This window comes from Mus caroli, unplaced genomic scaffold, assembly GCF_978045245.1.
Source record: "Mus caroli unplaced genomic scaffold, Mus_caroli_1 scaffold_8, whole genome shotgun sequence".
Taxonomy (NCBI): Eukaryota; Metazoa; Chordata; class Mammalia; order Rodentia; family Muridae; genus Mus; species Mus caroli.
In genome coordinates this window covers 127,703,837-127,727,246 of record NW_028227263.1, presented here as the reverse complement: position 1 = coordinate 127,727,246, position 23,410 = coordinate 127,703,837, and the positions used below count along the sequence as shown (strand labels likewise).

Sequence of the window (23,410 nt, the reverse complement as noted above, 5' to 3'; positions counted from 1 at the left end):
AAGCACACACCCATAGTGATACTACCACTCCAACAAGGCCACACTTCCTAACAGTGCCATTCCCTGGGCCAAGCATATGTAAACCATCACAGTTCTCTATTCTAATTGACAGATGAAGTCATATATCTACTTTGAATGTCCATCCTCACTATGGTCTGATTTTAACCATGCACACACCCAACTGTGCATAGGCATGAGATGGAGAAGGGACACTCTATAAAAGTTCACTCCAAGGACAGTTTCCTCTCACTGTACATGCAAGCAAAACCAGTTCCAGCTAGATCAGCCCATCTCTTCCCACTACCCTGCACTTTAGGAATCTGCTTGACTAGAATGTATCTAAATTTGATGCTGTGGGCAGAGAAATCTATACTATCCTTGAGGTAGAAGAATGAATAACACAGTGAGGTTGTAGGGGTCAAGGGGTTTTGAGGCTGCTGGGTGCACTGTGTAGAGAGGGGTGTGTGGGTATAGTATCCACATGGGAAGAAACTAGGTTGCCAAGTGTGTTATTACAAGAGGGAGGGGTGTGAGTAACTCAAACCCAACAGGACCCTAAGCTAAAATGATCTGTTATGCTAGTCTACCTCATTCTAATTATGTTCTATAAAATTTCTATAAACAGGTGAATCTAGCAGCAACTACTCAGGTTGCCAGGGCCTGGCAGCAAAGGTCTTTGGCCACTGAGCCATCTCAAGACAAAGGGATTTTTGTTTGCTTGATTTTGTTTTTTGTTTGTTTGTTTGTTTTGTTTTTGAGACGGGGTTTCTCTGTAGCTCTGGTTGTCCTGGAACTCACTTTGTAGACCAGGCTGGCCTCGAACTCAGAAATCCGCCTGTCTCTGCCTCCCAAGTGCTGGGATTAAAGGCGTGCTCCACCACTGCCCCGCTATAGTTGAATTCTTAACTGCTCTAAAATGCTCTATGCAGACCAGGTTGGCCCTCAAATCTCAGAAATATACCTGTCTTCCTCCCACCACATCCTCAGTGCTTCACATGGTAGCCTCCTAACAAAGGCTTATCTCAAACGCTTGGATGTGGTGGGACGTGCCTTTAATGCCAGTCTTAGAGGCAGAGTGCAAGAACAGCCCAGTCTACACATCCAAGTTCCAGCCCAGCCAGAATTCCTGCTCAAAGCCTTTATAAAGAAAAAGGAAAACAAACCTGGGAGTGTGGTATAACACATTGCTGGGTCTCACTTTTAGTAGCACACTCACACTCATACTTTTTTTTTTTTAAGATTTATTTATTGATTATATGTAAGTACACTGTAGCTGTCTTCAGACATTCCAGAAGAGGGGCCTCAGATCTCGTTGCAGATGGTTGTGAGCCACCATGTGGTTGCTGGGATTTGAACTCTGGACCTTTGGAGGAGCAGTCGGGTGCTCTTACCCACTGAGCCATCTCACCAGCCCCCATACTTTTCATCTCCAGTGATTGAAGCCAAGGTCTCATATACATGCCTGTAATTCCAGCACTTGGGAGGAGAAATCTGGAAGATCATCTTTCAGGGTCAAGCTATGTTCAGACTTCCAGAAAGCTAGGGTGGCCTTTGATCCAAGCACCTTGGATTACAGGCAGGCAGATCTCTGAGATCTTGAGGATAACCTGGTCTACATATTGAGTCCAGGGCAGCCAGAGGAACATAATGAGACCCTGACTGAAACACTGAACAGAAAAATGAATAAATAAATAAATAAATAAATAAATAAATAAATAAATAAAGGAAAAGGCCAGGTGTGGTGGCGCACGCCTTTAATCCCAGCACTCGGGAGGCAGAGGTAGGTGGATTTCTGAGTTCGAGTCCAGCCTGTTCTACAAGCTGAGTTCCAGAACGAACAGCCAGGGCTATACAGAGAAACCCTGTCTCAAAAAAATAAATAAATAAATAAATAAACTATATCTGCCCTTGTTCAGCAGGAGGAATGTCTTGTACAAGAGAACTATCCAGTCACTCTGGCCTTTTAACACCAGCCAGTCTTTAAAAGTAAAAGATGATGTCTGGCAGAGGTGGAACACCAGTTTAATCCAAGTGAGTTGGAGACAGAAAAGATGGATTTCTGACTTTGAAGCCAGACTGGTTTACATAGTGAGTTCCAGGATGGGCAGGGGTATGAAAATCCCTTCTCTGTTCGAGGATGGAGGGGTGGGGAGGATAAGACTGGCTCAGTGGTAAAGTAACTAACATGTGCAATGCCACAGCTTTGAGGTTTATTAGAAAAAGAAAAGTTAAAACACCAAAGGGAGCTAGACTTGGTATCACAAACCTATAAACTCACAAGGTTGCAACTTCCAACCTTCCCTGGACAACATGACAACATCTCAAACAGATGTCAACAATGAGCCTGTAAAGTGGCTCACACCTTTAATCCCAGCACTGGGAGGCAGAGGCAGGCGGATTTCTGAGTTTGAGGCCAGCCTGGTCTACAAAGTGAGTTCCAGGACAGCCAGGGTTATACAGAGAAACCCTGTCTCGTAAAACCCCCCAAAAAAAAAAAAAAAAAAAAAAGAGTGTGACTATCCACTCTGCTTTTTTTTTTTTTTTTTTCAAAGATTCGGGTCTTTAGCCCCAGAAAGGTTTAACTGGATGGAACTGGAAAGTGGGGAATTAAAGTGGGTCACAGGTATCTTATTGATGCATAGACTACCCAAGAGGAAAATCAGAGATTGGGGTTGTGAGAAAGACTCATCTCCTGACAGTGGCTAAAAATGTACCAGGGGTACATGCAGGCAAGGCTGTAGAGGTCTCAGGACCTCTTTGTTCAATAGGTTAGCTCCTACCATGAGTCCCTCAAGATCACATTTCACACCATCAGGCTTGACAGTGAGGGCTGACTCTCCACTCTCATGATAGAGACTTCCTGACCCATTTCTCCCTCTCTGTTTTAGCCTCCTATACCCTGGGTCCCCTTGACCAGAAGTTCAGTTGGGAGCAGCTTTCAGAGCTGGAAGCATACTTCAAGATGGAACCATACCCAGACCTCCAGGCTCGAAAGATCATGGCCACCAGACTGAAACTGAAAGAGGAACAAGTTGAGGTCAGATTGCCATCTCCAACCTTATATGCCTCTAAGTCAGTGTTCTCCACACTGAGAACCCATTGGGGTCAAAAAAACCATTCTCAGAGATTACCCTGTAGATATTCTGCATTTCAGATACTTACATTAGGATTCATAACAGTAACTAAAAGACAGTTAGGAAATAGAAACAAGAGTTATTTTGTGGTTGGAGGTCACATTGGTGCCTTCTGGAAAGAAAACACAGACAGACTGCCTCCTATGAGAAAAGTGGGTCCAGCCTAAGGCAGCAATTCTCAAGCTGTGGATATCCAACTCATTGATTCTGGGATGAACAAATCTTGCCCAGAGGTCAGACCAGACCAACAGAATACAGAGACATTCACATCATAGCAATTCATAATAGTAGCAAAATTACAGTTATGAAGTAGCAGTGAAAATAAGTTTCACTGGACAGGGTTGCTCTTTTCTTAAAAACATTCCATAGACCAGGCTGGCCTCAAACTAAAAGAAGGCCTGCCTTTGACTCCCAGTGCTGGGATTAAAGGTGTGAGTCACCCTACCAACCTCTACCCACTCCAACAAGGCAAAAACAATTTATTGGTTTGGGGATTGGGCAGACAACAACACAAAGAAGTTTATTAAAGGCTCAAGCATCATGAAGGTTGAAAACCATATACATGCTAGGCACTCTAGCAGGCTGCATCTCTGGATGGTAGGCCCTACCCTCGAGGCCTCTCAGTATTCCTTAGGGGCCTCCTTTTGGGTCTCTCATGGAAAAGGCTAGAGAACATTTTGGGGGCAGCTTTGGGGAGCTAGCCCCTAGCATCACCTCAAAGGCTAGGAAGCACATGGTCCTTCCTTAGATATATTTACATGTGTTCTTCCCTGCAGGCTTGGTTCATCCAGAGATCCTTGGAGGAGGAGATGCGGCCCCCCTTGGCCAGGCTGCAGCAGTCTGCCCGGGATGATACCTCTTCTCCTTCCCACAAAGCCCTCTGCTGCAGGCCACCAAGCTGGAAGTACAGGCTCATTCCCATCAATCCCCCTGAGTCCTCGACCAGCTGTAAGCACAGTTGCTGATCCTCCTTCCCCATGGGCCACTCCAACATGTACCACAAAAACTGTTTCCCCAATTCCCCACCCCCTATCAGAGGCCTGGCTGCACCAAACTCATCAAATGGTGGATGCCTCTCAGAACCCTCAGGGTCAATGTTTGAATACCTGGGTGCCAGGACAGATGACATTGGACAGAAATGGTATTGCGTCTCCACCTAGGGCCTCCACTTGAATGTCCAGGGCCAAACCCCACTGGTGTGATTCCACTTCTTTTAACAGCCTCCCCTCAAAAGTGGCCTCTCCTTCAGGCTAGCTATCAACTCAATGTGCAGCACAGTATCACACTGACTTCTTGCCTCCTTTCCCAAGGCATTGTTACAGACTGACATATACTGCCAGAACAACCACTTCCCAAGAGATTGACTGGTTAACAAGGCTGGATTTTTATCCCCTCTGACCTTGATCACTCATGTTATACCAATGAGTATTTTATTGGTTTGTGTGTGATTGTATTTTTTTTTTTTTTTTTTTTTTTTTTTTTTTTTGTCTATTGGTGTTTCTGAGGCACTTGCTTGGGGATTTAGATCTTGGAGTGGCTCATTGATAACATGAAATTGTTGACAAATTGGTTTTTTAAAAAAGCTTGTGTTGTTTTTTCAAAAAATACTTTGTGTGGAAGCTGGCTGTTGTATAGAAGTCAGGACAAAGGACAACATAGGATTAGGGTCTCCTGGTGCTGGAGTGGAGCTTAGCTCTTCAGGCTTCCTGCCAAAGGTCTTTCATCACAGTCGCCTCAATAGCTAGGTTTCTTATTTGTGCATGATGCTCTTTGAGGTAAAAGTTTCACTGTGATACTTCTAGCTGGCCTGGACTTTGTACCATTAACCTTGAATAAGTACTCCAGATCTGCCTAGCTCTGCCTCAAAGTGCTGGTATATAAGGCTCATACCACCACTGTGCTATCCCTGATCCCAAAGTCTTTAAGCTTAGTCTTGAGGAAACTCCCGAGAGAACACCTGGACATAATGGTAAATCGGGAATTTATTGTATGTGTATGGACTACACTAGTGAGACTATAAACAGGTTACAGCAGGACTAGAAGCCTCTGCATGGACCATCGCTGCCTATGGAGATCAGGCTGGCCTTGAACTCACAGAAATCTGCCTGCCTTTGCCTCTTGAGTAATGGAAGTGAAGGTCTGCTCCGGCATGCGCAGGCTGCAGATGACATTCCTTGGGTTTGGTGGAAGTTACTGTTGTGATCATACTTTAGAAAAGGTGAAGGATTTACCTTGTTATAGGTATGGCTACACTGCGGCCCTGACAGCCCAGGATGACTTTGCTTTAACCACACACAGTCTCCAAATGCTAACAAAGCAACCTCATTGTTTGGGTTTTGTTATTAAAACAGGGTCTCTAAGTAACACTGGCTGCTCTAGAATGCTCTATGCAGACCAGGTTGACCCTCAAATCTCAGAGATCCACCTGTCTTCTTCCCACCACTCCCCAGTGCTGTCATCAAAGGCATGGGCCACCTGACTTGGTTCCCTGTAGAATCCTCCAAACAGACAAGGGTGACATGGAAATTTATATTCCTGATAACTTCAGTTCCTGAGACAGGGATTGATGTTGTGAATTCAGTCAGGTGATGTTTCAATAAATTATTCAATGTCTATAAATATGATCTGTGCCTGTTTGTGAGAAACCAAGCATCCCTCCACTCTAAATTTGTGATTGAAATTAGTCAGTCTAGACCCCAATCTTTTTTTTTTTTTCAAAACAAGGTTTCTCTGTAGCCCAGGTTGACCTTGATTTTAGAGACTGGCCTCCCTCTGCCTCCCAAAGGCTGGGATTAAAGGCTTGCACCACCACTACCTGCACTTGCTAGCCTCCTAACATGGCCTTATCTAAAAAGTAGAGAAAGTTGGGTGTGGTGGGACATGCCTTTAATTCCAGGCTTAGAGGCAGAGTGCAATGACAGCCCAGTCTACACAGCCGAGTTCCAGCCTAGCCAGAGTTCCTGGTCAAAGCCTTTATGAAGAAAAAACAAAAAACCTGGGAGTGTGATATGCACATTGCAAGATTTCATTTTTAGTAGCACATTCAGACTCATACTTTTCAACTCCAGTGATTGAAGCCAAGGTCTCATATACATGCCTGTAATCCCAGCACTTGGGAGGAGAAATCTGGAAGATCAGCCCTTCAAGGTCAAGCAATGTTTACATTTCCAGAAAGCTAAGATGGCCTTTGATCCAAGCACCTGGATTAGAGGCAGGCAGATCTCTGAGATCTTGAGGACAACCTGGTCTACATATTGAGTCCAGGGCAGCCACAGGGACAGAATGAGACCCTGACTGAAACACTGAACAGAGGAAGGAAGAAAGAAAGAAAGGAAGAAAGAAAGAAAGAAAGAAAGAAAGAAAGAAAGAAAGAAAGAAAGAAAGAAAGAAAGAAAGAAAGAAAGAAAGAGAGAGAGAGAGAGAGAGAGAGAGAAAGAAAGAAAGAAAGAGAAAGAAAGGAGAGAGAGGAAGGAAGGGCCAGGTGTGGTGGCACACACCTTTAATCCCAGCACTTGGTAGGCAGAGGCATGTAAATTTCTGAGTTTGAGGCCAGCCTAGTCTACAGCATGAGTTCCAGGACAGCCAGGACTACACAGAGAAATCCTGTCTCCAAAAAAAAAAAACAACAACAACAATATATAAATAAATAAATAAATAAATAAATAAATAAATAAAGGAAAGGGAGGTAATTTTTCTCCACAAAAGAGCATAGAAGCAGTTGTCCCCAGGACACACCTTAGAGAAACTACCAAGCAGTGGAGTTTCCTGACCACTCGGGTCCAGACGACCAAGGGGAGCCCTGTGAATCTGAAGTAGCATTCCTAGTGTCCTTGGGAACCAGGGACAGGGTGTGTGAAGGAAGGGGACAACACAGACAAGGAGCTCTGGTTGGTCCCTGCTCTTCTTATAGAGCTTTAGAAAGAAAATAAGGTGAACACGGGGACGGAACTCACAAGCTGCAGGCCCATTTCCTGGAATCAAGAGCCTAGTGAGGCCATGCTGCCCTCTGGGCTCTGGAGGATTGAGGAGGCCAGTGTGGCCAAGTCAGTTTTTTTCCCCTCTCAAAGTAGCTAATCAAGGAAGACCTTGAAACCTTGGAAGGGAGTGTCTGGAGGGTCCAGGGGGGAGTGGCAGAAAACAAATGAGTGGGAGGAGCTCCTGGTGGGAGGGTTCTAAATAGGAGGTTCCAATATGGAAGTGGGATTTAAGCAAAAAAGTCCTAGAGAAGAGCCTCAAACTGAAGGAGGGAACTCAAGTGAGCAGCGGTCATGATGGAAGAAATTGACATGAAGAGAATTCATCTGCGTGAGTTTGGGCTTCAGAAAAATGTTTAGAAGCTGAGGGGTGGTCAGGGACGCTTTCCTGGAACTCGGGCTTTGCACATCTATTCTGGGGCTCGCAAAAGAGGACCAGCCTCTTTTTTTTTTTTTTTTTTTGACGGTTTATCTATTTCATGTATGTGAAATACATACATGTGTCTTCAGACACACCAGAAGGTGGAATCAGATGCCCATTACAGATGGTTGTGAGTCACCAGGTGGTTGCTGGGAATTGAAGTCAGGACTTGTGGAAGAACAGTCAGTGATCTGCTGGGCTAGCTCTCCAACCTGACCAGCCTCATCTCTCATCTAAAACAGAGCTGGGCTGTAGGATTTGGATTAAAGACAGAAATGTGGGTGAGGAGCTGAATGTAGCACTTTGACCTCAGCAAAGATCAGGGTTATAGCCGGTCAGCTAAGGGGTCAAGGGGAATATTCCCAATTCCTGCATCTGGTTTCTCTTTTCTTTCTTTCTTTCTTTCTTTTTTTTTTTTTTTTTTTTTTTTTTTTTTTTGGTTTTTCGAGACAGGGTTTCTCTGTGTAGCCCCTGGCTATCCTGGAACTCACTCTGTAGACCAGGCTGGCCTCGAACTCAGAGATCCGCCTGCCTCTGCCTCCCAAGTGCTGGGATTAAAGGCGTGCGCCACCACGCCCGGCTTTCTCTTTTCTTTTGTGGGATTTTTTGGTGGCGATTACAGGGAGGCTGGTAGAAGGAGTGTTTATTAAGTAAATCACAAAAGCCAAGGCATGACCTTGAACTCCAGTAACTCCTATGTTATCTCTTGAACACTGAGGTGACAAGATCTGGGTACCACGTCCAGATAACTTTTATAATTTTTGAAATAGCACCACAGTGATTCCAAACTCACCATTCCCCTCCCTCAATTAGAGAACTGCCTGCAAACCTTCCTCAGGCTCAGATGGGCTCTGTGTCTGAGCTAAAGAATGTCTGCATCTTCCACAGGCCCCTTCAGTGTTTGGGTTCCATTGAGGGCTCTGAGAACCTCAAGTGAGGAAGTGACAGCCTGAAAGACCCAAAATACCCTTCCCAACCCTTGGGATCAAGATTTTAGGTTTTGAGCCATCATTCAGCTTATTTATTTAAAAATTAAAAAACGCTCATGTATATGAGTTGGTTTCCCCCTTCACCTTAGGGGTCCCTGGAATCCAACTGAGATTACCGTGACTGACAAGCTCCTTTAGAGACTAACCATCTAACACACTCACCTGAGCAGGGCAGAAAGGGTTGCTCTCATCGATTTTTTTTTTTTTCCTCCTCAGGCTTAAAGGATAGAAGAACTTTACATTTTGTAGAGATGAAGTTGACCGATTTGCAGCTCCAGAAGCTAAGAAAGTACTTCGAGACAGACCGTTACCCTAATGAGGAAACTCTGCAGGCCTTGGCTAAGGAACTCAAACTACAGAAAGAAGTCATCAGAGTGAGATTCATTCCTCTTCCCCATCATGATGGGTGACTCTCCATCTCCAATCCCATAGATTGCATGGGGCTAGAGGTTCCTCGCTGTACTCCATCCCTATGTACCCATAGACCCAAAATCCTCAAGAGGGTTTCAACTATATGGTGGCCTACAACTTTCCGATGAGAGGCACACAGACCTCCGGGAGTTTAAGGACAGCCTGCATGCATAGTAAGTTAAAGGTCAGCAAAGAGATGAGACTAGCACACCAGGGAGTCAAGGTCATCACTTCCTGGCCTATGTAACGTAATTGGAAGGTAGGCTGGGCTACTCCAGGACAGTCAGGGATGATACACAGAAGAACCCTGTGTCAAAAACAAAAACAAACAAAAAACCAGTATCTTTTGACATGGAGATTGTTTGTTTGTTTGTTCAGAAGTTGGAGAATATGCTGGGTACTGCAGCCAATGAAGGCTAGCCAGGGCTCCATGGACCCTGTGTCCCAAACAATCACCCCTGATTGTAGCCTTGAGAGTTCCAGACCTCAGCAACTGCACAGACCACGACCAACCCCTCCCCTTAAAAACAAAACAAAAACCTCAAGCAGGCAACCTTAGAGTCCTTAGGGAACTGGCCTTGCCTTTATTGGTGTCCCCACTCCTTTCCTGAGCCCATAATCACCACCTAGACCAAGGGCCTATTTTGATATCTTACTCCATGTTCTCTTTACCTCTCCAGTCCTGGTTCTTAACTCAGCGTCGAAGAGAGATGAGGCTCAGACGGTTTTTGAAGGGCTACTACAGGGATTGGATAACGTGCCCTGAGTACTCTACAACAAGAAGGATCGCCAGGCAGAAGAACTCCAAGGAGTGCTCTCAGAATAACCCTGGACTCTCCGAAGCGTTGGAGGCCATGAAGAGGCTCAAGCTCTCTTCTGGGTACCAAAGCAGAGATGGCACGTCACAAGATTTCTGACTTTTCAACTTCTTTGTTGGGGCAGGTGTCTGTCTATGGGAGAAGGTACCTTAATAATAAAGCTTGCATTCGTAGAATCGAAAATGACTGCTTTAAGAGAAAATTGGGTCTTATTCCATAGCCTAGTATGTAGTTTTTATATCGAGGAGAGACTTTAGATTGGGTTTGGGTATCTTGAGGTTAGACATGTTTTGGTTTCTGTTTTTATACCCTTGTGGATAGGTTACCCTGGATGCCCCTAAATACTGGAAGCCTAAGGATAGCATGCACAAACAAGATGGTGCTGGCCTTTAATCCCAATATCCAGGAGGATGAGGCAGGTGAATCTCTAGGCTAGGCAGTGCATTTTTATAGGGAGAAACCCTGTCTTGTCAAAACCAAAGATAGCAAGTTTCCCTATGGCATCTGCACACATACTTTTAGATTGACCCAGACTCTAGAAATCTGCCCTGTCCCCTGTTCAAACTCCCATCCCGGTCTCCCATCTCCCTAATCCAGCTTCGGGTCTGGTTGTTTTGTACTGTTAGGTAGCTGGCCTCCTGGCTCTGTAGCTCTCCCAGGCTTCAAGAACTAATTGTGATAAATTGTGGCTTATTCTTCCATCTTCTGGCTAAGGCTGCTCACTACCACTACTGCACCTGGGAGCAAACAGTGAGAAAGGAACCAGAAAGAGGCTGTAAGAATGATACAAGGGGCCCGGCTTGGTGGCGCATGCCTTTAATCCCAGCACCTAGGAGGCAGAGGCAGGCGGATTTCTGAGTTGGAGGCCAGCCTGGCCTGGTCTACAAAGTGAGTTCCAGAACAGCCAGGGCTACACAAAGAAACCCTGTCTCAAAAAACAAAGCAAAACAAAACAAAACGAAAGAATGATACAAGATCTGGAGAGGTTGCTCAGAGGTTAAGAGCTCTGACTGCTCTTCCAGAAGTCCTGAGTTCAATTCCCAGCAACCACATAGTGGTTCACAACCATCTGTAATGGGATCAGGTGCCCTCTTCTGGTGTCTGAAGACAGCTACAGTATACTTACATAAATAAGTCTTTAAAAAAAAAAAAAAAAAAAAAAAGCCGGGCGTGGTGGCACACATCTTTAATCCCAGCACTCGGGAGGCAGAGGTAGGCGGATTTCTGAGTTCGAGGCCAGCCTGGTCTACAAAGTGAGTTCCAGGACAGCCAGGGCTACACAGAGAAACCCTATCTCGAAAAACCAAAAAAAAAAAAAAAAAAAGAAAAGAAAAGAAAAAAAAAGAATGGTCCAAGGGTTGGGGATGGCTCAACGGTTAAGAGCCCTGGCTGCTCTTCCAGAGTACTCAGGTTCCATTCCCAGCATCCACATAGAAGCTCACAACTGTCTATGACTCTAGTTACTGATCTGATGCTCTTTTAGCCTCTGCAGACATTGCATACATACTATGCACATACATATCAGAATATGTGGTGTTTGTCTTTCTGTGTCTGGGTTGTATTTTCCAGTTCCATCCACTATGGAATTTGTTTTTCTTTACAGCTTGCAAAGAATTCCACTGTGTATACCTGCTGCATTTTCATCCTCCCTCTATGGCTGTTTCCTGTGCCCCTATCTCTGTAGTAGGATGTAGAGCCCTTTAGGCTGAAGAGATTGCTCAGCTGTTGCCAGCAATTGTTCTTGCTGAGGACTGCAGTTCAAATCCTGGCACCTACACGGTGGCTTGCAACCACTCTCAGATGAGCTGATGCCTTCACTTGGAACACATATATACACGAAAGCATAACACGAAAGTCATTTTGGGCTTTTTTTGATTTTTCGAGACAGGGTTTCTCTGTGTAGCCCTGGCTGTCCTGGAACTCACTCTGTAGACCAGGCTGGCCTCGAACTCAGATATATGCCTGTCTCTGCCTCCCAAGTGCTAGGATTAAAGGTGTGTGCCACCACTGCATGGCTTCAAAGTAAATTTAAAAGAGAAAAAGAAAAGGTCTCCTGGAAAAGAAACAGGGTTAACTGTGCCCTATGATAGTTCTATATTCGTGAGAGCACCTGCCACATCAGTGGCAGTTCTACCTGAGTTCTACCACCCAGTTTGTGGAGTTCAGCAGACATCTTACGGTTTTCTCCTTTCACTCTATATCTTTGGTTCGTCTATTTTGAGTTCTTGGGTTCTGATGAACTGAACTTGATTCCTCTGGTAGTTCATACATCCTCAGGGCCCTGGGTCCCTCTGTGTCTCCCTCTGCTATTCCTAATGACTATTCTTTAGTCTCTACAGCTGGTTTGTTCTGTTATCGGCCTCGTCTGTTTTAGCAAATACTCAATCCTCTTAAGCCACATGGCCTCAGCAAAACAGGACGCATTAGTGGGGATTTAGAAGGACCTGTGACAAGCTGTGGAGAGGTTGGAGGCAGATACAATGTGACAAGGCTGCTTATTAAGGGTCTCCTGCTAGGGAAGATTCAGGGGGAGGAGGGACCGTACAATTTTCACGGAGACTTAGAGGACAAAGGGAGAAACCTGAGGCGTAGGAAACTTGTGAGTCTTTATTGAGGAGTGTGTTGAGACAGGGTTTCTGTGTAGACCAGGCTAGCCTGGAACTCAGAGATTCCGCTCACTCTCCTGTACAAATGCTGGTATTAAAGGTTTGGGGAGACTTCCGAGGGCCACCCGCACATGCAGGTATCTTCAAAAGGCTGCATCCCCTAGAACTGAAGTTATAGTCTTTGTGCAGTCTATTGTGTATTGCCTGCTAAAGATTCTGGGAACTGAACTTGATTCCTCTGGTAGTTCATACATCCTCAGCTGCTGAGCTATCCCTCAGGCCTCATGCACCATGCCCAATTTTATTTTATTTATTTATTTATTTATTTATTATTTTAAGAATGGTTCTGATACAGTTAGATGACCTTAAGTTCTCGATCTTCCTTCCTCCACCTCCCCAGTGCTGGGATTACAGACACATACTCCCACCATGTATAACCACTATGCCTGATTAATAGATGGTACTTACCTCTCATCATGCCTTGTATAGCCCACAAACTGGTGGAAGCTACCCAGCTTGAGGCAGTCAAGAGTGTATCTCATGAAACAGGAGAGGGGAACAATCAGATGTGCTTTGAGACCCTTGCTACTCGCTGCCCCACTCCCAGACTACAGCCGTTGCCCCCTGGAAGATGCCTGAGTTCTACCACCCAGTTCAAGGGCCCCAATGATAGTACTCGAAGCAACATGGAGTCATTCCTGTCATACCCAAGAGCCCCTAAAGGATGGATGAGAATCCCAAGGACAAAGTACCCAGGATCCTGCCTAAGCACCAAACAGCCCAGATATTCTTAAAATAGAATTCAAAAAAGGGGTCCCTGGGAAGGTAACCACATCATTAGAGCTCATCGTGTACCTGAACCCAATTACAGGCAAGCACAGGGTGGGCCAAATTGGCATCATGGAAATCTGCTTCACTGGGATGAAATCCCAGTGGATCTACAAGACCCCAACAGGGACCATCCTTTAACCATGCTCATTTAGACACAGAAACCTGCACCATGGATCAGGCAGTGTGAGATAGATAGCAGGACCTAGGCCTTAAATTCCCAGTACACACAGGATGCTGGGTATTTTTTTTTTCTTCTTTTTCTTTCGAGACAGGTTTTCTCTGTGTAGCCCTGGCTGTCCTAGAACTCACTCTGTAGACCAGGCTGGCCTCGAACTCAGAAATCCGCCTGCCTCTGCCTCCCAAGTGCTAGGATTAAAGGCGTGTGCCACCACTGCCAGGCAGGTTGTTGGGTATTTGTCTGCCACTGCATTGCCAAGAACCAAGAGTAGACAGAAGGGAGGCTGCAGATGTCTGTCTTCAGAGGCCAGGTGCAGCTAAGAATCTGCGTATAATGAAGAGTTGGGGAGCATGATTGAGCTTGGGTGCTAATCAATCCGCTGATGCCACTGGCTTCATCAACATCAACTAGCTCGGCCTGAGGGGTATACAGCAAGGTCACTGCCAAATAGAGAAGCTGGCCTCCTGGCTCTGCAGCTCTCCTAGGCTTCAAGAATTAATTGTGATAAGTTGTGGCTTTTTCTCCCATCTCCTGGCTAAGGCTGCTCACTACCACTACCACCACCTGGGAGCTCTTTGGTCCTTAACCCCTACAGCCTGCAAAAGTGCTCTCATTAAATAAAAGGGAGCACTGGGGAATGCCTGCAGAGAACAGCAGGATGACAATTTTTAAAAGTTAACAGTCTAAAAAATGGGGGTGAGGAGTCTGCCAAGCCACTTGGGCTACACCTGAGTTCAAGGCAATCTTCCTACCTCAGCCTCCATTGTGCTGGAATTACAGGCTCACAGCCCCTAACTTAGCTTCACAGAGCCATTCTGGTGCCTGGTCCCCCTTTCTCATTAGCCTCTGGAAGGCTGTCCAAATACCACATTTCCTTGGCCTTGACCCAGCCTAACTCATCACCTAGCTCAATCCTCTTAGAACCCTGCCAAGCCAGGTCACAGAACTGAAGAGAGCCTTGGGACACTGCAACAGATGGTGTGACAGCTATTCGGGAGTCACGCATGTCAGTCCTCTCGTCCTCCCAGCCTCTTTAAGGAGCCGTGAACAGTAGGTAGGCTCAGGCTCTCCTCTGCCCACCACTCTGCCTGATGCAAGGCTCTCAAGGAAGTGCTGCGGCACATGTAGCCGAGGTACAGCTCAGACTCCACGTAGGTCCCGCAGCAACCTGTGCAGAGGCTCTCCCTGAAGCTCTTGCTTGACTGTGGAATCCCTTCCCCAACAGGGCTGCCTTGTCTGGCCTCAGTGGAAGAGGATGCGCCTAACAACCCTGCAGAGACTTGATGTACCAGGGTGGGGAGATACCCAGGGGACCACACCCTCTCAGAGGATAGGGGAAGGGGGATGGGGAGAGGGGCTTAGGGAGGGGGGCCAACAAAAAAAAAAAAAGGAAGGAAGGAAGGAAGAGCTGCAGAGCATCTACATCAGTTCTCTACCTGGGGGTTGTGACCTCTTTGGGACCACATCAGACATCCTGCATACCAGATATTTACATTATGGTTTACAACAGCAGAATTATACAGTTATGAGGTAGCAAGGAAATAATGTTATGGTTCGAGGGTCACCACAGCATGAGGAACTATATTAGAGAATCGCAGAATTAGGAAGGTTGAGAATCACTGGGCCATATACACACGTGCCAGGTGCTTAATGAAAAACAGAAAACCCATTTGTTTTTTGTTTAAAGACAACAGGGACTAGAGAGGTTGCTCCAAGGGTGTGCGTGCCTGTAACCCCAGTACTGAGGAGGGGAGCAGAGGCAGGCTGGCCAGCCAGCCTGGCCAAAATGGAGCTCTTCAGTTAAGAACTCTGTCTCGAAGGTTGCAAGAACAGGGAAAGACAGCAATATCCTACTCTGGCCTCTGCATGTGCACATGCACACACACATGTGTACACACACACACACACAAATATATATACACATACAAATAAAGAGTTTATATATAGGAGGCAGACCTCAGGCCAGCCAAGACTCTACCTCAAAAAAAAAAAAAAAAAAAAAAGACAAAACAACAACAACAAAGGGCTCATGTAGCCCAGGCTAGCTTCAAACTCACTAAGACTCTGCCTCCCAAATGCTGGGAACAAAGGTATGTACTTCCATCATTTGCTCGTTCTTGATTTATTTGTTTGACTTATTTATGGGTTTTGTTTTTGTTTTTTGTTTTCGCTTTTGTTTTTGTTTTTCTTTCAACACAAGATTGCTCTGTGTAGCTCTGACTGTCCTGGAACTCACTCTTCACTTTATACACCAGGTTGCCCTGGAACCTGCGTGCCTCTGGGATTAAAGGCAAATGCCACAGTCTTTTGTCTGTTTGAGGCAGGGTCTCTCTACTTAGTTCTGGCTGTCATGGAACTCAATATGGATGGCCTTGAAGTAAGAGAGAGAGAACACCTGCCCCAGCCTCCTGAGTGCTGGGATTAAAGGCGAGTGCCAACAGGCCTGGGCTTGTTTATGTTTTTTGGGGTTTTTTTGGGTTTGTTTTTTTTTTTTGGTTTTTTGTTTTTCAAGACAGGGTTTCTTTGTGTAGCCCTGGCTGTCCTGGAACTCACTTTGTAGACCAGGCTGGCCTCGAACTCAGAAATCCGCCTGCCTCTGCCTCCCAAGTGCTGGGATTAAAGACGTGCGCCACCACTGCCCAGCAGGTTGTTGTTTGTTTTGTTTTGTTTTTTTTTTAATATGTAAGTACACTGTAGCTGTCTTCAGACACTCCAGAAGAGGGCGCCAGATCTCGTTACGGATGGTTGTAAGCCACCATGTGGTTACTGGGATTTGAACTCAGGACCTTCAGAAGACCAGTCAGTGCTCTTAACAGCTGAGCCATCTTTCCAGCCCGTTTTTTTTTTTTTTAAATGGGTCTTATTATAGATTCACGGCTGGTGTGAAAGCTATGTAAACCAGAAAACCTTGAATTTACAGAGATCTGACTGCCTCTATTCCCAGAGTTGAGATTAAAGGCAAGTGTCACCATGCTCAGTTTAAAGTGTTTTGTTCTTGTTTTTTTTGTTTGTTTGTTTGTTTGTTTGTTTTTAATATTTAACCTTTCCAGGCATCATTGAGTACAGCGGCATAGACTTTTAATCCTAGCTCTCCAGAAGGCAGGCAGTGGGATTTCTAGGTTCCAGGCCAGCCAGGGCTATGTAACAAACAAGACTGTCTATAATTAAAGAATTAGGCCCTGCCTCAAACCAAAACGAAGTATAACCATTCAGGTAAAGGCTTGTGCTTGAGGGTGTTTTTTTGTTTTGTTTTGTTTTAATCCAAAAATGGGCTGGACAGTGGTGGTGCACACCTTTAATCCCAGCACTTGGGAGGCTGAGGCAGGCGGATCTCTGTGAGTAAAAGGTCAGCCTGGTCTACAGGACCAGTTCCAGGACAATCAAGGTTATGCAGAAAAACTGTCTCCAAAAAAGGAAAAAAAGAAAAAGAAAACAAAAGGAAAGAAAGAGAGAGGAAGAAAGAAAGAAAGAAAGAAAGAAAGAAAGAAAGAAAGAAAGAAAGAAAGAAAGAAAGAAAGAAAGAAAGAAAGAGAAGAGGGGGGTATCCCAATGGACCACTATGTCTGGCCTAAACCTTCTAGAGCGTATTCTTAGTATATCTACCAGTTTCAAAGCTACACCTTCCATAGGCAACTCAAGAGCTAAAGCAAAGGGCCTTCATGCTTAATCTGCTGGACCGACAGCCCCAGAAATGTACCTTCTGGTAACTGCTTCCAGGGTGTGGTAACTGCTTCCAGGGTGTGGTAACTGCTTCCAGGGTGTGGTAACTGCTTCCAGGGTGTAGTGTGACCTTCTGAGCAGTCTGTTTTGGTTTGTGGCTCTGTTTGTTGTGACATTAGATCTCTCAGAGATTCTTCCACTTCTGCCTCCCAGTTGCCAGGATTTCGCTGTTAAGGACCTGACACTTCCAGACAGCCTGTACCTCTCTCAGTCCCAGACAGTCCCAGGTCTTGCCACTCAATTTTGGCTCAGAATAAACCACCTCTTGCCCTCTTTGAAGTAGCAACTGGGTTTTGAGCAGACAGGTTTTCCTCTGTGGAGATGTGCTGGGATTCCAACTTAGGGCATACTAGTCTGTCTGTTAAGCTGGTTGCTTACTTGATTACTGCCGACTGCCTTTTCAGGGGGTGCTGTATAGGGTCTCCTTATTCTCCTGCCTTGGCCTCCAAGGTGCTGAGGTTATCCACATGTGTGACTAGCTAGGCCAGCATCTGGATTTATACTTTATAGTATTTTATCTTATAAACACAAATTGTCAGGCATTGTGGCACACACCTTGAATCTCTTGAGTGTGAGGCCACCCTCGTTGGTTTACATAGTTCCAGGTCAGCCGGAGCTACATAGTTAAGACCCTGCCTCAAATATAAATAAATAAATAATAAAAGTTTAACAACAAAATATTTATAATTTTATGTGTCCGGCTGTCTTGCCTCCATGTATCTGTGCACCGTGTGCATGTCTGGTACCCTCTCCAGCTGGCAATATTTATTTTATTTTTCTCCTTTTATTGAAAGCAGATTCTTAGGCAGTCGTAGTACACACCTTTAATCCCAGCACTTGAGAGGTAAAGGCAGATGGATCTCTAAGTTCAAGGCCAGCCTGGTCTACAAGTTGAGTTCCAGGACAGACAGAGCTACACAGAGAAAACCCTATTTCAAAAACAAACAAACAAAAAACAAAAGAGATGGGCGGTGGTGGCACATGCCTTTAATCCCAACACTCTGGAGGCAAAGGCAGGCGGATTTCTGAGTTTGAAGCCAGCGTGGTCTACAAAGTGAGTTCCAGGACAGCCAGGGCTACACAGAGAAACCCTATCTCGAAAAAACAAAAAAACAACAAAACAACAAAAAACAAAAACAAAAAAAGAAAGAAGAAAAAGAAACAAAAGAAGAAGAAAAGAGAGGAAGAAAGAGTCCTTTCTCATACAATATCAACACACCCCGAGTATAGTTTCCCCTCTCTGTTCCTTTCAGTTCTTCCCAGTTTTCCCTCTCCCTCTTTCTCTCACTGAAAAAGAACAGGCTTTTAAGAGATAACAACCAAACATGACAAAATAAAATGTAATAAGATAAAGCATAAACTTATCATATTGAAGTTAGACGACACAGCAGCCCCACAAGAGAAAGAATTTTCAAGAGCAAGTACAAGAATCTGAGACCCACTTGTTCTCACATCCAGTAGTTCCATAAAAATACCAAAAGCTGGTAGCTACAATATATACACAGAGGACCTGTTGCATTTCCATGTAAGCCCCGTGTTTGCTGCTTCTGTCTCAGTGAGCTCATATGTCCCTTTGTGCAGTGACACTCCATCCCACCCCTCCCCAGAAAGTGGCTCTGGTTCTCAAAACCAGCTCCTTGCAGATCTGAAGAATCTCTGCTGCCCCCTAGTGGCCTTCACAGCCCCTAGCTCTCCCCACAGCTGGTTCTCTGACCCTGTCTGGTCCCCTTTAGCAAATATGACAATGCTCTAAGTCCAGACTGGCCGCCTGGAGCAGAGGGTGGGGGAAGGACAGAATTAGGTCTGGTGTGGGCAGACGAGGGTCAGGCTACTGGAGAAAGGAGTAGGAACTGGCAGCTTGCATAAAACATTTATACAGCCTGACAAACCCTGGGATCCGCTCAGGGACAAGATCAGATTCTATGGACTGAGCAGAAGACCAGGGACTCCTTCGGTTTTGCTTTTTGCTTAGATTTAACTTTTTACGTTTGCAGTGCTGAGGATGGAACCTAGAGGCCAGAGTGCTCCTTTTAAAATATTTGTATTTACTTATCACTGGGGGTGGGGGCTGTGAGTAGAGCACATAGGAGTCAGGGCACACATAGAAATCAGAGGACAACTTTGTGGTATCAGATCATCGGGCTTTGCAGCAAGAGCTAAGCCTTCTTACCAACCCTCATCTTTACTTGGTGTCTTAGTCAGGGTTTCTATTCCTGCACAAACATCATGACTATGAAACAAGTTGGGGAGGAAAGGGTTTATTGAGCTTATACTTTCCACATTGCTGTTGATCACCAAAGGAAGTCAGGACTGGAACTCAAGCAGGTCAGAAAAAAAAAAAAAAAAAGCCAGGCATGGTGGTGCATGCCTTTAATCCCAGCACTTGGGAGGCAGAGGCAGGCGGATTTCTGAGTTCAAGGCCAGCCTGGTCCACAGAGTGAGTTCCAGGACAGCCAAGGCTACACAGAGAAACCCTGTCTCAAAAAAAAAAAAAAAAAAAAAAAAAAAAAAAGGCAGGTCAGAAAGCAGGAGCTGACGCAGAGGCCATGGAGGGATGTTCCTTACTGGCTTGCTTCCCCTGACTTGCTCAGTTTGCTTTTTTTTTTTTTTTTTTTTTTTTTGGTTTATCGAGACAGGGTTTCTCTGTGTAGCCTTGGCTGTCCTAGAACTCACTTTGTAGACCAGGCTGGCCTCGAACTCAGAAATCTGCCTGCCTCTGCCTTCCGAGTGCTGGGATTAAAGGCGTGTGCCACCACGCCCGGCTCCTCAGTTTGCTTTCTTATAAAACCCAAGACCACCAGCCCAGGGATGGCACCACCCACAAGGGGCCTTTCCCCCATCACTAATTGAGAAAATGCCTTACAGCTGGATCTCATGGAGGCATTTCCTCACCTGAAGCTCCTCTCTCTGTGATAACTCCAACCTGTGTCAAGTTGACACACAAAACCAGCCAGTACACTTGGGGAGGAAAAAAGCTAAGTCCGAGCTGGAGAAATGGCTCCCCTGTTAAGAGCACTAGCTGTTCTTCCAGAGGAGCCTGGATTCTGTTCCCAGCACCCACATGGCTGTTCACAACCATCTGTAACTCCAGTCCCAGGGCACCTGATACACTCTTCTGGCCTCAGCAGACACCAGGCATACACATGTTACACAGTCAAAATGTTTATACACATAAATTTTAAATAAAATAAAAAATAAAAAAAAAGCCAGGCAGTGGTGGCTTGCGCCTTTAATCCCAGCACTTGGGAGGCAGAGGCAGGTGGATTTCTGAGCCTGGCCTACAGAATGAGTTCTAGGACAGCCAGGGCTATACAGAGAAACCCTGTCTCAAAAAAAACAAACAAAACAAACAAAGGTTAAATTTAGAATGTAGATCAATGCTTCCAAAAGCATTGATTTCTAGAATGATGGAGATATTTTCATCATGCCACATGGCACATTTTACTCTGTTAAGACAGAATGTTAGTCTGGAGCCTGATATCAGGTTTGAACTTGAGGTCTTTGCCCTTCGGCTTCCAAAGTAGCTGGAATTACAAGCCTGTAAAGCCTTTGCTAAGTTGAAAAGGGAAATCGGAATAGGTTATAGACTGTGTGATTCCAATGCACGGCCTTCTGAAATAGGCAGACTGGAGGGGTAAGAGGTTAGTTGCTGGGCTAGGTGGTTATCAATTGCTATGGTGCAGTTCCCAGGCCTGACCACAAGTGGGCACTGTTAGAATTCAGGGTTTGTGGAGTTTGTTCTTTTCTTTTTTCATTATTCACTTTACATTCCAATATCTGTCCCCACTCCCACATCTCCTCCCCCAAACCTCCTTCCCTTCTCCTCTAAGGACATCCATGCCAGACTCCTGTCTACAAGCATAACAGTATCATTAATAGTGTCAGGGATTGGTGCTTGCCCATGGGATGGGGTCTCAATTTGGGGCAGTTATTGGTTAGTCATTCCCTCAGTCTCTGCTTCATTTTTGTCCCCACATATCTTGTAAATATGACACATTTTGGGACAAAATTTTGTGAGTGGGTTGCTATCCTTATCCCTCCACTGGGTGTCCTGGAGGTGACCAGTTTGGACTCCATATCCCCCACTGCTAGCTGTCTACCCCCATAGACTCCCTCGGGCCTCCCTGTCCCAGGTTTGTGGGATTTTTGGGGTTTTTTGTTGTTGTTTGTTTGGTTGGTTTGGTTTGGTTTGGTTTTTTCAAGGCAGTTTCTCTTTGTAGCCCTAGTAGTCCTCAATGTGTACTGCTTTTTAAAGACCTTGTGTTGTGGAATCCGGGCTGGTCAAAAGCCTCTGATGCTCTCCTTTTACCAAATGGGTTCCAGGAATGTCATTTGTGCCAGCAAGCTTGGCATCAGTCACCTTCACACAGCCATCTTGCCAGCTATCCACCTGGTTTTTGAGACATCTCTCATTGGGCCAGGGACTCAGTGACTCACAATGTCCAAGAGATCTCCACCTTTCCATCAGCATTAGAGGTACACATACCAACACCATGACTAGATTTTTACATGGGTGCTAAAGACCAAACGCAGGTCTGAGCTCTCTGGCCAGTCCTCTTTTCTTCTCCAAATATGTGGGATCTGAGCCATTTCAGACAAAATTTAAACTTTTCCAGTCCCCCTACCCTTCCTGACCAGAGGAAGAACTAAGTCCCTCAATTCAGAAGAAAGTGGATTTTACAACTGTCCTGATATGACCTCTGCTGTGAGAGAATGGCACTATAGAGCCAGCAATTCAAGGCCTTGGTACATACCAAAAGAACTGAACACAGGTGTTTAAACACATACACATAAAGTCCCCAATAGAAGAATGGATGATGGGCTGGAGAGATGCCTCAGCAGTTAAGAGCACTGACTGTTCTTCCAGAGGTCCTGAGTTCAAATCCCAGCAACTACATGGTGGCTCACAATCATCTGTAATGGGATCTGAGCCCTCTTCTGGTGTGTCTGAAGACAATGACAGTGTACTCACATATATAACATAAATCTTTAAAAAAAATTAAAAAAAGTATCGTATAACCATCAACATTAATGATAATGATGTGCTGACAGGGGTAGGGTGACAGATACCTGAAGTCTGGCCATTCAGGTAGAGGTAGAAGGATTAGACTTCAAGATTGTCCTTGACAACATAGCAAATTCCAAGGCCAGCCAGCTGTCTGTCAGCTTGACAAAACTGAGACTCCTCTGGGAGATGGGAATATAGCTATGCCTATGGGGGGGTGGTTACCTTTTTAAAATTTTTTTCTCATATATTACACCCCAGCAGTTTCCCCTCCCTCCTCTCTTCCCAGTCCCTTCCCCCACCTCCCCTTTTCCCCACAACCACTCCTCTGTTTCCCTTCAGAAAAGAGCAGGCCTCCCAAGGGTATCAACCAAACATGGCCTAACAGGTTACAACTACAATGACATTAGGTACATACCTTCATATCAAGGCTGGACGGGGCAATCCAGTAGGTGGAAAAGGTCCCAAAAGCAAGCAAAGATTGAGAGACAGCCCCTGCTCCCACTGTTAGGTGTTCCACAGGAGCACCAAGCTACACAACCATAACACACATATGCAGAGGGCCTGATCAGACCCACTCAAGTTCCCTGACGGTCGGTTCAGACTCTGTGAGTCCCTATAAGCTCTATTCTATGGGTTTTTCTGTGGCCTTTGACCCCTCTGGCTCCTACAGGAATAATCATCTTTTAAAAAAAAATGATTTCATCATCTTGCATATATGGTGGTTTGCCTGCGTATATGTGCCCCAGGTTTATGCCTAGTGCCTGAGAAGGCCAGAAAAGGGCATCAGATCCTCTGAACCTGAAGTTATAAATGGTTGTGGGTACTGAGAATTGAACCCAGGTCCTCTGGAAGAACAGCCAGTGTTTTTAACCACTGGGTGATGTGGATGGAACCATAGTCAGGAGATCTTGGACTACACAAGCTGAGTAGTAACATGTGTTCTTCACTCTGCTTATTACAGTTTCTCTCTCTCTCTCTCTCTCTGTCTCTCTCTCTGTCTCTCTCGTGTGTGTGTGTGTGTGTGTGTGTGTGTGTGTGTACACTCACGAGTGAGGGAAGAGGGACAGCGAGCGAGAACACATGATGCATATGCATTTGTGTACTCCCCAGGGGGCCAAAGCAGGCAACAGAGGTCAATAGAGTTGGTTGTCTCATTCCACCATGAGGGTCTCAAGGATTGCTGTCTTGGCAGCAATTGCCTTTGCCTGCTGGGCTGTTTCGCCCAGCCCCTCTCTCTGCTTCCTGCCTGCAGATACAATGTGACCAGCTTCTTCAAGTCCCTGCTACCTTGATTTCCCCATCCAGGATTGTGACCCGAAA

At 45.6% G+C, this 23,410-nt stretch overlaps 2 protein-coding genes across 2 annotated transcripts; both read left to right on the top strand.

Moving 5' to 3' along the window:
- Positions 1-2,310: 2,310 nt before the first annotated feature.
- LOC110297382 (homeobox protein Crxos-like) lies at positions 2,311-4,099 on the top strand. The gene is made up of 4 exons (XM_085842476.1): positions 2,311-2,346; positions 2,769-2,823; positions 2,889-3,037; positions 3,911-4,099. Exons 1-4 carry the CDS (start codon positions 2,311-2,313, stop codon positions 4,097-4,099), a joined length of 429 nt encoding a protein of 142 aa, XP_085698602.1.
- Positions 4,100-7,374: 3,275 nt separating this feature from the next.
- On the top strand, positions 7,375-9,846 carry LOC110299274 (homeobox protein Crxos-like). Its single transcript, XM_021168936.2, has 3 exons — positions 7,375-7,439; positions 8,735-8,892; positions 9,610-9,846. The coding sequence occupies exons 1-3, from the start codon at positions 7,403-7,405 to the stop codon at positions 9,844-9,846; spliced, it is 432 nt and encodes a 143-aa protein (XP_021024595.1). The 5' UTR covers positions 7,375-7,402.
- The last annotated feature ends 13,564 nt before the right edge of the window (positions 9,847-23,410 follow it).